The following is a 17,640-nucleotide window of genomic DNA, read 5'->3' on the forward strand; positions in this document are numbered from 1 at the left end:
CCAGGTGAGCAGGTCTTGACTCCCAAATTCTGTTTTTGTTTTTTTGTTTTTTGCTGAGGAAGATTCACCTTGAGCTAACATTTGTGCCAGTCTTCCTGTATTTTGTATGTGGGTTACCACCATAGCATGGCCGCTGACGAGTGGTGTAGGTCCACGCCCAGGAACCAAACCTGGGCTGCCAAAGCGGAGCACACCGAATTTAACCACTAGGCCATGGGGCCGGCCCCCAAATTCTCTTTTTTATACATTCAGTACTGAATGTTTCTTATTTGCCTTTCCAGATCCACTCTTCATCCTTCTTTGCCTTGTTCTCTGCCCCAGAGGAAGTTGACCTTTGAAGACTGCCTGACTTGGGCTCCCTTGTTCATTTCTTGTTGGATTTTGCCAGTGTGAGGCACTGACAGGATATTGGAGAGCCAGAGGAAAGAGAAGCTGGATATTTATTCTTCCAGATGCTATTGGGCAGCTCCTCTCCAGTAATTGCTTCCTCCCTGCCCCTTCATTCCAAAGGGTGGCAGTGGCTTCCTGAGTACTTTGCTATCCCTGTTGGTTCCTTTAACCTTGCCCACACCTTTGTAAATATGCCCTTCATTTATCTTTTCGAGAATGCTTTGTTTTTTGCCAGGCCCTTGACGGATACATACAGCTTTTCTTAAAACATGGGCTATTATTTGTATGGATTTGAGCTTTCTGACTGTTGGTATCTATCCTGTGTTTATAAGTTGAGTGTTTAAAATCTGGAACACGTTTTCATTTAAAATGATATTGTAGGAGCCAGCCCTGTGGCCTAGTGGTTAAGTTCAGCGTGCTCCACTTCAGCGGCTCAGGCTCGATGTACACCACTTGTCAGCAGCCATGCTGTGGCAGTGACCCACAAACAAAATAGAGGAAGATTGGCACAGATGTTAGCTCAGGGTGAATCCTCCTCAAGCAGAAAGAGGAAGATTGACAGCAGGTGTTAGCTCAGGGCAAATCTTCCTCAGGAAAAAAAATATATATTGTAATTGTTGGTTAGATCTTTCAACTGGAATGCTCAACTTCTGTAATTTTTACAAAGTATAAAAAATAGCATGGTGCCAAATTAGATGTATTTTGTGATGAGTCAATCCAAAGTTATCAGCACTTTTACGAAATGTTTGGTCCACAAAGCTTTGACACGTGACCTTTATTTTGGGCCATTCCTGTTTCTTAGTTCCTCACATATTCCTCAAGAGGTAGAAAAGTAGGAATCAAGAGATCTTGACTTTAAAAGAATATAAACACTGTGGACTAGAGAAAGTTAGGTAAGCAAGTTCAGGTCTTTGTCCTTTTCAATATGAATCTTAGGTGCTACTCTTCAGTTGAAATACATGAAAAAGTCAGGAGTGGGGCTCCTTTGCCAGTGATAAAACTAATTCTCCAACCAGTTTCTTCAGGGGGATGAAAGTGTGTAGCAGCAGTGGGCAGAGAGTCTTGGTTACTTGTGGGAGTTGTGCTAGACTGGGAAAGAGGGAAAAGGAGAGACATTTCTCATAGCTTAATTAGCAGGTGACTGGCATTCCTTATGACATTGGTGTTAGAGAGGTGCCTCCTTTATGATTTTAGATACTTAGTTGAAAATACGTAATTTGAGGTCTACTTTTATTTTACTATTCTTCTCTGTTTCAGTAACTAAACCCTTCTAGCAACTTTAATTACAGATCCATACATTTATTTGGCCGGGGGGGCAGGGGCGTGGTATTCCCACTAAGCCAATGGCCATAACATGATGGAGGCCAACCTCAGTTATCTTTTTCCCCTCACTGCTTTTCTTCATGTTATCAATGCATTATAGTTTGACAAATCCTTGGGATAGTAAATCAATTTAAAGAGCTTCCAAGGTTGGGGATTATTAGGAGTTGGGGATATTTCAAATTATGTCGTTAAGTACATTTACTGCCTCTCATTATCTGTTCCTGCTCTGAAATGGTATGAATTATTCTATTATACCATGTGAACATCTAGATTTTTGTATATGATTTATACTGTATTTAATCCAGGAGACCTCATATTTGTCTTTGTAGACCTAGTATGAACTAATTGGATTTTTTAAATAAATAGAGCATGTATATGCCTAGGAAGTATGACAATGAGATAATAAGACTGATGTTTTCTTGTGGTTATGGAATAGTATCATCACTTTGTGTCATTTTAAGAAGTACTCATTTGGTATTTGTTCACGATGTTTATGTTCATGACACCATCTTGGCTCTGTGTTGTATTAAAGAAATCACAAATATTAAAGCTTTACCTTAAAAACCTTATTAAAAAGCTGAAGGTAATCAGGAAAGAAGAACAAAATGAAATTTTATCTGAGTTATAAAAGTTGAGTACAATTTGGTAAGGAGGAGAGAGAAGGGAGTGGCATTTCAGATGGGGAATGGCTTGAGTGAAGCATAAAGTTGAGGGATAGTTAAAACCAGTCTTAGATGATTTGCAGGATATAGGTGTCTTTCATTTTCTGAGATAATTTTTGATATCCTGATAATGACTAGAGAAGTTGTTTCATGAAAGCAACTGCAGACAGATGATGGTACTGAGGCTGAGATATCAGAAGACCTGAATTTGACCCCTAACCCTATCATTTACAAACTGTGCAGTATTTATCCTTTCTGAGCTTCAGTTTTCTCCTCTATCAAATAAGGATAATAATACCCATTCCATAGAACAATGAGGTGTAAATCAAGACACTGATAAAAAGCACTTTTAAAACTTTAATGTGTAGTGGTGGGTAATTATATACAACATATTTTTTCCCTCTTTCCAACCAGTAACCAAACTGTTTGTTTTAAAACTCAAATAATATTTTTGTCTTAATGTGTGCTCATTTCTGAGGCAGAACATAGCATAATGATATGTAACAGAGTCATACAGTTGATAGTTTACTTGAAAAAAAGTTCAAAAAGAATAGTACTATATTAAATGATGCAAATAATAGATTTTTCTTTTTCACTGGAGAATGAAGTCAACTTTTTCCTAAAATAAGTAAAGTTCCTGAATCACTGAAATTTTTTTTAATTTCACACATTTTGTGATCTGTTCAAATTGGCAGAATTTCTGTAGAACTCATTTTTTTTAGTGGTTTAGAGTATAGCCTTAGAAATCCAGGTTAGTTTACTAATTTCTAAATGTTTATGCAAATAAACAGTTTGATTAAAAATTCTTTGTTATGGGTAACCCATAGAATCTTGATTTCATATACCAGTAAAATAATTAGGTTTAGTTCTTAATACTCTGAGTCTCTGGTTTTCTATCTGCAAAGTTAGAATAGTGAAAAAATGAATATGGCTAAAACTTGTAAATTGTAGATCGCTGAGAAGAGGAGAAGGAGGGATGGATATGCCTATACTTCTGGGGTGGTGGGATGAAATATTGACTATATCTTCTGAATCTGCTGTTGTATAAGGCCTCTTGTGCTCAAAGACGCCCTCTAAATTTGGTGAAAATTTACTCAGCTGTTTTTGAGAGGTGTAGTAACAGAGACAGAAATTTAATGTATATAGATTTATAATTATTGGTTTTATGATATATGTTTCTTCCTCAGATCTATCACACTGAGGATGAGACCATGTCTATCTTATTTATGGTGATAACCTCAGGGTTTAGCACATGCTGGGCTAGCTTTCAACTCTGAAATTGGCCAAAGTCCCCTTGATTGGAGGCATTCCCAATACGCTTCAGTCTCATGCTTATAGACACCTTCGTGGATTATTTCTAAAGAAGGATAGTTGTTAAATTATGTGGATTTTTTTTATAAGTCTCTCTTATCGTCTCTATACCATAGATTGTTAATGGGTACCTCACTCTAACCCTGTAGGCTGACAATGACTATAAACTGAAGTGTTTTTGTTTTGTTTTTTATGGAACTTTTATTTTTAGTACCTAAAGTTATGAAAAACGAGGAGTCATGTTTTGGAGGCCAAGCTTATGGAATTCTGTTTTTAAGTGAGAGTGTTAACAAAGTCTCTAGTATTGGTGGTTCTTAACCAGAGTGTGCAACTAAATTACTGAGAAACATTTTCAAAATATACAAGCTCTGGACCCCATCCTCATTTTGACTGCGTAGCTTTAGGGCAGAATATGTTTTTTGTTGTTGTTTGTGGGGTTCAATTAAGTTTTTCTTTTTAACTGTAAGTAATAAATGCTCATGATACAATACTATGCAGAAAGTGAATACTAAAGATTGTACTCCCCAAGGTAACCATTGTTAATGGTTTCTTAACATTTTCCCAGAAATTGTGTATGTATATATAAGCCTGTGTGGGTATGGTTTTTCCACAAATATGCTCATACTGTACATACTATTTTGCAATTATTATTGTTCACTCAGCATTGTATAGAGAGATCTTTCCAGATCATTACACATAAATTGTGCTTGGTTCTTTTATTTTTACAAGTCCCCTAATGGACACTTAAGTTATTTCCAGGTTTTGTGTGGGGTTCTTTTTGTCTCATTTTGTTTTGTTTGCTTCTATCAACTAGGCTGCAGTGAATTTCTTTGCACAATATGTCTTTGCACACTGTGTCCTTAGATTTTCTGAAGGATAAATTTTACATGTAGGGTTGCTAGTCAAAGAATATTTCCATCTTGAAGTTTAATAGATATTGCCAAATTGGTTCCCAAAAATTGTGCTGATTTGCACTCCTCCCAATAGTCTGTGAGTTGCTTCCTTCAGTACACACTCACCAACCCTTTACAACGTTTGTCAGTTCAGTGTGCACAAGGATGATATCTAATGTTTGAATTTTCATTTCTTTAGTTGTGATTGTTGTTGAATACTGTTTCCTATCTTCTTAATTTTTGTAATTCTTTTTCTCCAAACTTACTCCTTGTATATTTGCTCATTTTGCTATTAGGTTGTACATCTTTTTCTTATTAATGTGTAAAAGCTGTTTGTATTGTGAGGAAATTTGTTCGTTGTTATACGTGTCCTAATTTTATAAGAAATTAAAATGTCTTTCTATTTTATAGTATTTTTTACCATACAGAAATATTAAATTTTTAGTATTCAAATTTGTTTATTTTCCTTTGAGGCATATTTGTGTATTTGCACAATGTTTTAGAAAGGCTTCATAAATAGGATGACCATATGTTCCAGTTTCCCCCTGTTATCCTAGTTTAAATATTAATAGCACCTCCATTCACTCTTATAAGGTTCTCATTTGGATAATAAATTACATGGCTATCAAATTTCTGAAAGTGTGTAGTTTTAAAAATTCCCCAGGTGATACTGATTAAGTACCACTGGTTTAATTTTTTTTTTTTTTTGTCAAGGAAGATTGGCCCTGAGCTAACTTTCTTCCTCTTTTTGCTTGAGGAAGAGTGGCCCTGAGCTAACATCTGTGCCCATATTCCTCTATTTTGTATGTAGGTAACCACCACAGCATAGCTTGATGAGTGGTGTAGGTCCGCGCCTGGGATCCGAACCCACAGACCTGGGCTGCAGAGGTGGAGCACACTGAACTGAATCACTACGCCACTGGGCCAGCCCCCTGGTTTAATATTTTAAGTGGTAAATTCTTAGGACAAGATCCTCAAAATGCGTTCCATCTACACTTCTGTTCTATGATACATATATTGAATGCTAGAATACAGAAAGCATTTTGAGATGCAAGAGAAAATAAAAACATATAAAGAAGAAAATATGGAGAAAATTTTAGTAAAACCTACCGTAATGTTCTATTTTTTCATCAGAATTAAGGGATAATGCTGCAAATAATGGGAAAATATAAACTGATGGACATGAATAAAGTTTGCCCGAGTGAAATGTTTTTCTAGATTTTGTGTTGGGAAATCGATGACTTTCTCAAGGATGTGTGTGGCTATCAGCTCAGGAAGCTTTTTTTTTTTGAGTTTTAATTGTGGTATAACAGTCACCCAGAAAAGTGCATTAATCATGAGTTTGTAGGTTAATGATTTATCACAAAGTGAACATACATTTGTAACCACTACACAGGTCAAAGTTCCCTTTGTGCCTCCTCTGAAAGGTAGCTACAATCCTGACTTTTAACATCATAGTTTAGTTCTGCCTGATTTTGACCTTTATTTAAATGGAATTATATGGTACACATTCTTTTGTGTGAGATTCCTTCTTATTTTGTGTATGGCACTATTGTGTTCATTTTCATTGCTTTCTGGTATGCTAGAGTGTGAATATACCACAATCTATCCATTCTACTATTGATGAAAATGTGGATTGTATCTGGTTTTTTAGCTTATTATAGCTAATGCTGCTATGAATATTGGTATACATATCTTTTGATGTGTGTGTGCATTCATTTCTTTTTTGCATTCATTTCTAGGAGTATAATTGGGTAGTAGAATATCTATGTTCAAATTTGATAGATACTCTTTAAAGTTTTCCAAAGCAGTTGTGCCATTTTACACTTTCACCAGCAGTCCACATCTTTGCTGACACTTGGAAATGTCTGTCTGAATTTTAAACATCCTGCTGGGTGTGTAGTGATCTCCCAGTGTGGCTTTAATGTGTATTTCCCTGATGACAAGTGATGTTGAGCACTTTTGCATATCCTTTTGTGAAATGCCTGTTAAGTCCCTTGTCCATTTTTCTATTGGATTGTCTGCCTTGTCTATTGATTTGTAACTGTTCTTTCCATAATCTGGATACTAGTCCTTTATTAGTTATGTGTGGCAAATGTCTTCTCCCACTCCCTTAATACTGTCTCTTGATTTTATTGTAATCCAATTTATCAATCTTTTCTTTTATGGTAAGTACTTTTGTATGTTCTTTAAGAAATCTTTTCGTTGAAATATTCTCTTCTATTGACTCCTGGAAGTTTTATGATTTTACTTTTTGTATTTAGATCTATGAACCATCTAGAATTGATTTTTCTGCATGGAGTGTAAATTTTTATGTGCCTTTTCTCTTCTCAATGGTAACCAGTAAAACAGTACTATGTTGTTTTGTTTTGTTTTGTTTTTGAAAAGGCCATTCTTAGTGTTCAGCAGTGTCACCTTTGACATAAATCAAGTATCCATGTATATGTGGGACTTTTTTTCTGGCCTGTGTTTGGTTCGATTGGTCTTTGTATTCATCCTTGTGATGTACCACACTGTCTTCGTAATTAGTGTAACTTTATAATAAGTCATTATATCTGGCAGTGTAAGAGTACCCCCCCACATACTTTGTTCTTCTTCAAGATTGTGTAAACTATACTTAGCCCATTGTATTTGCATGTACATTTTATTGTCAATTAAAAAACTAAAAGCAATGGGGAATCAATGAGATCTGAGTAATAATGATCAGAAGTTTTGTATAAGATTTTAATACTAATAAGGTCAGCTCAAATCTAGAGTCTTTTATTGAGATTAAAGAGTTAAAGAATGTCCTTGTTATTTCAGCATTGGTTTTATATTCTCTTGTAGACTACTTAATAAATTGGCCTTATTTTAAAAAAAAAGAAACCCTCATGATTAAAGAACATACTTGTTTGAAGTTTCATAATGAGTTTGTAAATTTATTAAAAAACATGCAGACTAAGAATACAATTAAATGATCTTGGTATTTTGTTTTGTTTCAGAACATCTATGATAACAGTCTTCTATAAATTGAACTTTTTCAAGAATTCTCTGAAGGAACCAAGTAGGATTTTCTTACATCATGACTTAATCTGAATGCAAGAACAAGAAATAGGTTTCATCGCTAAATATAATGAAGGGCTGTGTGTAAACACAGACCCTGACTCAATTCTGATGAACATTTTAGACATGAGTTTACATCGGCAAATGGGTTCAGATCGAGATCTTCAGTCTTCTGCTTCATCTGTGAGCTTGCCTTCAGTTAAAAAGGCACCCAAAAAAAGAAGAATTTCAATAGGCTCTCTGTTTCGGAGGAAAAAGGATAACAAACGTAAATCAAGGGAGCTAAATGGAGGGGTGGATGGAATTGCGAGTATTGAAAGTATACATTCTGAAATGTGTGCTGATAAGAACTCCATTTTCTCTACAAATACCTCCTCTGACAATGGATTAACTTCCATCAGCAAACAAATTGGAGACTTTATAGAGTGCCCTTTGTGCCTTTTGAGGCATTCTAAAGACAGATTTCCTGAGATAATGACTTGTCATCATAGATCTTGTGTGGATTGCTTACGACAATATCTAAGGATAGAAATTTCTGAAAGCAGAGTTAACATCAGTTGCCCAGAATGTACTGAACGGTTTAATCCCCATGATATTCGCTTGATATTAAGTGATGATGTCTTGATGGAAAAATATGAAGAATTTATGCTTAGGCGGTGGCTTGTTGCAGATCCTGATTGTAGGTGGTGTCCAGCTCCAGACTGTGGGTAAGAAGATTTTGTCTGATTTTTCTTAACTTAATTCTTTTCTCTGTGGATAAAATAAGAGTTTGCTGACTATTACTCAAAAGAAAAATCTTAACATGCCAGGTAATTCATTCATTCAGTAGACAAACATGTACTGAGTGCATACCGTGTGTCAGGCACAATGTTAGATGTTAAAGACAGGAATCTTACTTTACTTATTTTTGTCTCTGCATCACATATTCACTTCAGAGCGTTTTCAGAAGAAAGGGCTAAGATGGTAGAGTACAGGATCTAGTTGTGGGCAAAACTGATTTTCTCCATCCATTGGGATAATTTTTGTTTTGGTATAACAGATGAAATGGTCAGGAGTTTTGTTTGTTTTTGGTGGGGGGGGGTCATTTGTTTAAACTTAAATGCCCCTTTTGAAAGGCACCTTAATATGTGCCACAGTGTGATGTGTTCGTGTTAGTAAACATAATAAGTATTTGCTAGTCTCAGGATCTAGGAGTTCTGTAGTACTTCATATGCCTCAAGTTTTTTTTTTGTTTTGTTTTGTTTTTTTTTTTGTGAAGAAGATCAGCCCTGAGCTAACATCCATGCTAATCCTCCTCTTTTTGCTGAGGAAGACCGGCTCTGAGCTAACATCTATTGCCAATCCTCCTCCTTTTTTTCCCTTTTTTCTCCCCAAAGCCCCAGTAGATAGTTGTATGTCGTAGTTGCACGTCCTTCTAGTTGCTGTATGTGGGACGTGGCCTCAGCATGGCCGGAGAAGCGGTGCGTTGGTCCGCGCCCGGGATCCAAACCCGGGCCGCCAGTAGCGGAGCGCGTGCACTTAACCACTAAGCCACGGGGCCGGCCCCTGCCTCAAGTTTTTGAATTATAAATATCATTTTCCCAACATTTAAAATAAAATAATTTTGCTTATATATTTGATTATCATGTTAACAGCAACCCCTATTTAAACAGCATTTACTATGTATGGTTGTCAGAACCAGGAAGAAACAGTCATATATTCTTCAAGAAGAACAAAAGCCAGGGCCAGCCCCAGTGGCCTAGAGGTTAAGTTCGGTACACTCCACTTCGGTGGCCTGGGTTCGGTTCCTGGGTGTGGACCTACACCACTCGGGTATCAGTGGCCATGCTGTGATGGTGGCTCCACATACAAGATAGAGGAAGATTGGCAATAGATGTTAGCTCAAGGCAAATCTTCCTCAGCAAAAAAAAAAAAAAGAAGAAGAATGAAAGCCATAAACACTGGACGTGATTTAGCGTACCATTAGTAAACCAGAGATTATCTATAAGTAAGAGTTTGGGAAACCCAGAATTTCCAAGATTATCTGGGTATAATCAGAGACAAGGCTAGAATGTGAGTTTAATTTATCAAATGACAATTTCAGGACTCACCATCCAAATCAAATCTATTATTAAAAGCTTCTTGAGAAACAAATTTTCAGATTGCATCTAGCCTATATTCCATAATTTTAAGTGAGAAAAGTAATAATATGTTTCTAGCCTGTGCAAATCTCAAACAGTTTTCCGAGGTGTCACTTGCACTTAACTATCCAGCAAGGATTTCTGTGTAATATAAAGCATTAAAAATATTACCTAATTATTTAACATTTTACGAATTCCTTAGTTGTGTGAAGCACTCAGAGATACTATTCAGTAACAAGCTTGATTTATGCTCTCCTATGCTTCAGGGAGCTTGTACTATAACATAAGTAACAAAATATTATGTTAAAGATACTATCTGAACTGGGCCAAGGTTGGCTGTTCTTCCAGGTGTATGGCAGAAGCAAACACTGGGATCCATGAAGGGCTAAACTCTTAAGAAAAAGATGGGAAGAAAATGGGGATAGTGAACAATACTTTTAAATAACTTGAGCAGGAGACAGTATCCTGTCAGGAAAACAGCTTTGATATGATTGTATCACTCTTGATCCCATGGACTCCTGTACAACATGTTCACTGGTACAAGTGTGCACATTCATATAGAGTAGATTTCAAGTTGGATAGCGATTTTTAGGTTTAAAAAAAAAACGTTTTTCAAGTCGTTTTAGCAAATTCTCCTATAGAGAGAGTTCAGATAGTGAGGAATATGCCTCTATATTGCTTTTTATCTGGAGAAGGAGTGTGATTTTCTAACTGTCTTTCATGGAACCCCAGGGTAAGAGGTCCTTCACGAATTCCTTTAAGTGTTCAATAGTTTTAAAAGAAAAAATCGAAAATAATGGAACAAATTAAAAGGGCGGCTTAAGTGTCAAAATTTGTGGCCAGGAGAGATTGAGGCCATAAATCCAGGTGCACAAGCTTTCTAGTCACTAAGTAGGCATATTCTCTTGTGTTGAGTTGATTGATCATGTCGTCATAATGGGTAATATCAACACTATCAACCTAATAGAACACAATAGATAGGGCTGACACAGATTCTAGTTTGTATGAGAACTTGATTTTTGGGGAAGCATGCCAAACCAACTGGGAAAGAGTTGCTTATTCAACATATAGAATTGTGAAAATTAGCTATTCAAGGGAAAAAATTAGATTGTCCCCACACATAACACATCAAAACAGGTAACAGAGGTAAATTATATAAATAAAAGGAAAAAAATTAAACTAAAAGAAAATATAGGTGAATGATTAGCTTACCTACTGCCGTATTATTTATTAAAATTGAACACATGATCACCTTATAACTTAGAATATCCACTCCAAGTTGAATACCTTAGAGAAACTTTTGTGTGCCGGGAGATATCTAGTTAGGGGACGTGTTTAAGATTGTTCACAATAGGGCCGGCCCTGTGGCTTGGTGGTTAAGTGCGCGCGCTGCGATGCTGGTGGCCCGGGTTCGGATCCCGGGTGCGCATCGAGGCACCACTTCTCCATTCATCCTGAGACCGAGTCCCGCATACAGCAACTAGAAGGATGTGCAGCTACGACATACAACTATCCACTGGGGCTTTGGGGGGAAAAATAAAATAAATAAAATCTTTAAAAAAAAAAAAAAACACTACCTTTAAAAAAAAAAAAAAAAAGATTGTTCACAATAGCGAACAAACAAGAAAAAAACAAATGTTCCTTAACAGTAAAGTGAATAAATACATTTAGTTCCGTGGTTACCTCTTGAGAGGAAGAGGAAGGGATGTGAACTTTGAGGAGCAATCAAGGAACTTCTAAAGCCACTGGTAAAAGAGGTAACCTTAGGTTCTGACTTACCCACGATAGTTCCAGTTCATGCTTATTCTACTGGTGTAGTTTTTAATAGCATTACCTTTCTTTCTCAATTGTTCCAGTTTAGGTTGTGAATTATATGATCACCCTGCTGATACTGTTCTTAACCTGTGGTAGATAGAGCGGTGTTCGTTTTATTGTTCTTTATAAATCCTTTCATATGTATGACATTTCTCAGTAAAATTTTAAAATTTTTCATAAACTCAGACTTTGGGATATTTCTGCACATTTTCTTCTCATTGAGACCTCATTGTTAAAAAGTAAAATAGTTTACTATTCTAAATATTTTGGGGAAGACAAATGTTAACTCATTGTAAAATATAAAATAATAGAAACACCTACTTTAATAGATTCTGTTATTATGAAAATAATGACTTGATTGTTATATAAGTTTTACAAAGAATTGGCCTTGATTAATTTGGCTATAAATTAATTTTTGGTTTTGGTAGTTGTCAGTAGTCTTAGCTACAGAGAACAAAGAAAACATGTCATGGAGATTAATTACTCTTATTTATATTTTTTCATTTATATTTGACTTAATGTAGCCTCTCTAGATTAAGAGCATATTTCATATACTTGATTATGTTGTAGGTTTTATGGTTGTGTTATGTAGAAAACATCACCAAGTAACATAAAATTTATATGTATACTTTGAAAACATAGAATTCTACATAAGCCCTCATTAAAAGTTACAATTTTACTTACCATGAGCATGTACAGACCTGATTTTTAATCTCTGTCCTATCATGTTGTTACAAGGATGAAGATACATATTTAATGTTGTTACTAACATAATTCCTAGCACGCAGGAAGCTTTTCATAGCTCTTATTTATCATTCCTCATCTCCATTTCTGGTTTCGTTTTTATTTTTTTAAAACAAGTCATTCAAATATTTAATGCACCTATGTGCCAGATACTGGAGATTTAAATAATGAACAAAAGATGAAAATCCCTGCCCTCTTGAAACTTATTAAAATCTTTGGATCTGTAAAGGGATGTTTTTTGTTTAAACTCCATTTATTTTTTAAATCTGGCATAAGGAATACTGGTAAATATCTCTTTCACAGTTATGCATAGAAATGCTTAGCCAACAGTATATACCACAGGCATGTATGTAGTATTTTAACCCCTTTCATTGTACAACACACTTGAAAGACTTTTTTCCAGAAATGCTAGATGTGAAATTATGAATTTTTACTTTTGCACTTGATATTTATGCATTATGGCTATTTTTTGTGTCTGACATCAGTTTTACTTAAACATGTAGTTTAACACCTTTTGAGAAATATTGCCTTAGCTCAGAGTGGAAAGAAAACCTGATGACCTGGTTTCTATTTGAGATCTCTCAGGATTTCTAACCTAATATTCTTTCCACTCTTCTGAGGGCCAGGGCAGATTAAACTTGTTTAAAAGACAGTATTTCTAAAAACCCCTCTTGAGAAGGGGCCTAGGACGCCATACTTGTATGCTGTGATTTAACGAGGGTGAAGTTAGCTAGATTGCTTCTAGAACATGCCAGTCTACACAGATTCAGAGAAAAAACTGGCCATGGATGGGGAGAAGAATTAGGGTGAGGGACAAGTAGGAGGGGAAGCATAGAACCTGTCTTGAATAAAAATATCTGATTACCTTCTGCCTAGGAGGCCTAGTTTGTACTTTGTCCAGCCAGATAGCAAAAAGTTGCCATTTTAGTTTCTGTCATTACTTGTTTCAGTTAGCTAAGACCACCCTTCTACAAGCACATATTGTCCCTGCCATCTCATGTGAGTGCTTCTGACTTTGCTGGGAAGCTTTGAATGTACATGAACATTTACTATATTAGAATATAATGGATTATTTAATGTCTGTGAGCCCCTCAACGGCAAAAAAAAGTATTTGTTTTTTCTTTATAACCATAGGTTAACCCCATGCTCAATAAGAATTGTTGAATGAACCAATCTGTGTGCCACTACATAACTCATATAACTTATAAACAGTTAATAAATCATTTTAAAACAATGTGATCAACTGTAATCAAGTTTGTGTAGCTTCAAGCTGATTTGCTGACATTTAAATTGCTCTAAATAATAACTTATTCTGGTGGAGGATACTGTTCATAATGGGTAAAACAAATGGGGCCTAGTCTTAGGGACTAAAGAATATATATTTTTAGAATTCTAGTTAATATCTATGTGACTCTCATTCCCATCATACAAAGAAGAGTTTTAGCCATAACTTGACCATCTTTTGACATGCTGGAAATACTTTTGTAGGCTGGCCTTTTAGAAATTTTATACAAAGAAGAGTCTCAACTTTGATTTTCTCTGGAGGAAACAAGTACATGTGACTTTCGAAAACAGCAGGTTTTGTGTTTAGGGAGCCATAATGAATAAATTATGTTTCAAGGGAAGTTGTAATTCATAACTAGTGATAAATTGTATGTTAGAATAGACATTCATAAGAGTATTCTAAGAGTTAATAGCTTTAGCTGAGAGTTTGCTCTTTTTAATTTATTCCTCCTAACCATAAAATTAATTTAGATATATTTTAACACCAAGTAATTCAATATATACTACTGCTACACCAAACATTGTTAATTGATTCTAAGATATTTGGTGGAGTTTTAGGGACTCAATAAAAATAACATTATTCCCCTCACACCCTTGTTAAGAACCAAGTTGATATATAAGACACAGGGGACATGTCAGCTTTCTCTTACTAATTAGTCAACTAAAGAATGTGGCTTTAGATATGCAGCCAAAACAGCTAGCTAACACTTCACCCCTGAATTAGACAGATGTCTCCAAATAGTCTGGGCAGTTCTCGACAACTGTAGGCCTCCTCTGCAGCACGTAGTGGAATGGAAAGCAGAACAGAATGCTTCTTCTGTAGGAAGGCAGATCCTGAAAGAGGAAACCAGGAGATGAGCCTCACTTTGCTAGATCTTCTCCCAAGTATATTTAATCAAGTAAGTCACTCCTTTTCCGCTGAAATAGTAGTTACTTCTTGCAAGTGGCAATATGAGCCTGTTAGTTTTGATATAAAACTTGACTTTTCCCCCTAAGTGGATCAAATAATTTTGGTATTTCTGATTATATTTCCTTTGTTCTTTAAAGGTTTTGTTAAAGTTTTGTGCTTTTGAAAAAAAGTTTCTTGGACTCCTGGATAATCTTTCTTCATTCTTTTTTCTCATTTTTTAATTAAAATTTTTATTTTTATATCTTTCTTAGGATTTCATTTCATGTTAGGTATAGTTTGCTCTTCCTACTGTTCCTTCATAAGGAATTTGCTCAAGGCAGAATATACTACCCTAGCTGGTATCCCTACTTCCTCAGTGTTACCAATAGTGTAATTTGCGGAACTCTAGTACTGTGAAACTCTCCCAGGAAATAGATGTCATGGTCAAATAATTCAGGAAATAGTGCTTGCTAATTATTGAATGTTGGTATGTTAAAAATTCTTTTAGCAAATCGTATGGTAAAAAAACAAAAAAGCACTCTTAATTATGCTGAGCATTTTTCTAACTTGACCATTGAGTACTTTCTTAGTATGGATCACCTGTTTATAATCCAATGAACAGGGGCCGGCCTGGTGGTGTAGTGGTTAAGTTTCACATGCTTGCTTTGGTGGCCTGGGGTTCACAGGTTCGGATCCCAGGTGCGGACCTATGCGCTGCTCATCAAGCCATGCTGTGGTGGCATCCACATATAAAATAGAGGAAGATGGGCACAGATGTTAGCTCAGGGCTAATCTTCCTCACCAAAAAAAAAAAAAAAAAAAAAATCCAGTGAACAGAAAACATTCCTGCAAAGACTGCCCTATTTCATTCCCTTTATATCTTCTTCACTTTCTTCCTGTTCTTCCACTCCTGCTAAGTAGGAAGGTTTAAGCATTTCAAGTAGCTAGAGGCTTTCAGCTGAAGAATAGAGACGGAAAGTAAGACTTAATTTAAATAATGGCTCATAGAAGGGAGTGGAGCTATCTCCTAAGCCAAGTTTGGGTACAGATTAAGCCAGAGATGGTTAGTTAACCAGTACTATTGTTATCTCTGTGACCTGCTGCTGAGCCTGCTTTTTCCAAAATAACACTTAATGCACCAGAGCAGAGAGACTACTGAAATTTTTCTTTAAAGCAAGTATTTTGTATTTAATTTAGTTTTACCATTTGCTTCCACTATTAATTTGAGAGCTGTTTTCCGATGCAAAATAAATTTGACTCCCACACGATGAAAATCACCTTCAAGAGGACTAACATTCTGTTTTCAAAATATGTGAATGTTAGGTACATTTAATTCCTTGATATACTTTAGAATGTGCTTAACAGTTATTATTAGGAATGAATGTTTATGAGCACAGAACACTTACATAGTAAACACTTAATAATTGTTAGCATAAGAAATATCTCCTGGACAAACTACTCTAACTTTTACAGTCTTCAAAATACACATTCATGAAAATATTTGGTTAGTATTATTAAAGATAATCCTGTTTTTCTTTGGAATTTGCACAGATTGAATGGGACTTGAATGTTTGGTTCTGGGATAGGACATCTTAGCTTTTCCATTAAAAAAATACGGAGAAGTAGCATAAAACAAATTTGATGTACTTTATCTCTAACGTTTGAGTACATAGGATGTGCCATGAACTAATTCTCTCTTTTGCTTTCTCCCTGCTTTCCCTCGCCCCCCCCACATACACACACACGTATTATCTTATTTAAATGTCACAACTCTTTTTATTATTATATCCTAATTTTTGAGATGCATCAAAACCTACATTTTCACCAGATGCCAAGTGGCCAGGTGTTAAATCAGTGTTCCTCCAAGGTCAGAGTCACATATTACCAATCATGGTGTGATAACCTTCTGGGATACAAGAATAAATATAATTTTATTTTAAAAAGTAATTTTTTAAAATTAGCAATCAAATATTAAATGTTTGACATCATAATGCAGGAATGATAATTTCTGTACATGTCAGCTGTTAATTTGCCCCTGATAATTATACTTCATATTTTTAAAATTATAGATAGATATGCACTATAAGGATCATTTTCCACAAGCTTAAATCTCTAGATTTAAAGCTATAAGGAATTTTCATCTTAAAGCAATTTATGAAGCTGTTTTGAAGTTTGATTGTTGAGAAGAAAATGTGTTTTGAGTCCGCAGTTTTCTTGCCATACCCCTTCATGTTTTTATGGCTATTGTGCCAGATTTTGGAACTCCCCTGTCATGAAATTTTGAAAGGGCAAAGTTAACATCCTGCTTTTAATTTTTCTTGTCAAGATATTAAGAATTCCCTACTAGGACTTTCTCTTAAAAGATTCATAGCCTAAATTGTTAATTAAAAATTGTCAGTTCTTAAAAGTTTTGTTTAGTGATATACTAGTATACTGAACAACCTTCTACAAAGGTTAGAATTATGATATAACCTATCTACCTCATATTTTTATAAATATTTGTTTGCTCAGAAAGGATATATTCTTCCTAAATTTATCTAGTTAAAGCACTCTCAATGTTCATATTAACTGTCAGTCTGTTTCCCTGTTTAATTATTTGAAAGTTCTTAAGTTTGTATCTAAATTTGACTTTCACAGTCATCACTAATAATTATTGCATTTTATTCTTGCAACACAATGTGTACATTCATAGTTAAGTTGTCCAGTAAAATTTCACTATATAAAGCAATAAGATTTTTACTCTAAATTATGAATTATGCCTAGAATGCCTACCTATGTTTATTTTAAAATGAATATTCAGATATTTATATGACATACATTATATTGATGTAGAAATTATGGTAACTTGTATGATCACATGGTCCTTAATCAAGCACAAGTGCAGAGTACTAAAAATGTCATTGAAGCAGTCATTTGCTTATTTGGCTTCCTAAAGGTCAAGGCCGAAGCTGAAGCTGATTGTGGCTGAATAACTGAGGCTAAGCCAAACTTCAGTGAATCCCTATTTTATGTTTGGGAAAACTTAGTTGTAGGGAGATGATGTAACTTACATAAAACTATACAGGTAATAAGTGATGGAAGTGGAATTTGGACTGGGTAGCCTGAACTTCTCTTTTGCGTTTTTAAATTGTGACTGACTTGAAAAATAGTTGGTTTTGGCATTATCC

At 35.3% G+C, this 17,640-nt stretch overlaps 1 protein-coding gene across 1 annotated transcript in view; it reads left to right on the forward strand.

Moving 5' to 3' along the window:
• RNF19A (ring finger protein 19A, RBR E3 ubiquitin protein ligase) overlaps positions 1–17,640 on the forward strand; it is a 54,496-nt gene that overhangs the window by 17,844 nt on the left and 19,012 nt on the right. The window contains exon 2 of the mRNA XM_004431210.3: positions 7,561–8,328. Coding sequence (XP_004431267.1) covers positions 7,655–8,328 — 674 coding nt within the window. The 5' untranslated portion in view covers positions 7,561–7,654. The remainder of the gene's footprint in view (positions 1–7,560; positions 8,329–17,640) is intronic.

Source organism: Ceratotherium simum, chromosome 23 (assembly GCF_057802395.1).
Source record: "Ceratotherium simum simum isolate JZ-2026a chromosome 23, ASM5780239v1, whole genome shotgun sequence".
Lineage (NCBI taxonomy): Eukaryota > Metazoa > Chordata > Mammalia > Perissodactyla > Rhinocerotidae > Ceratotherium > Ceratotherium simum.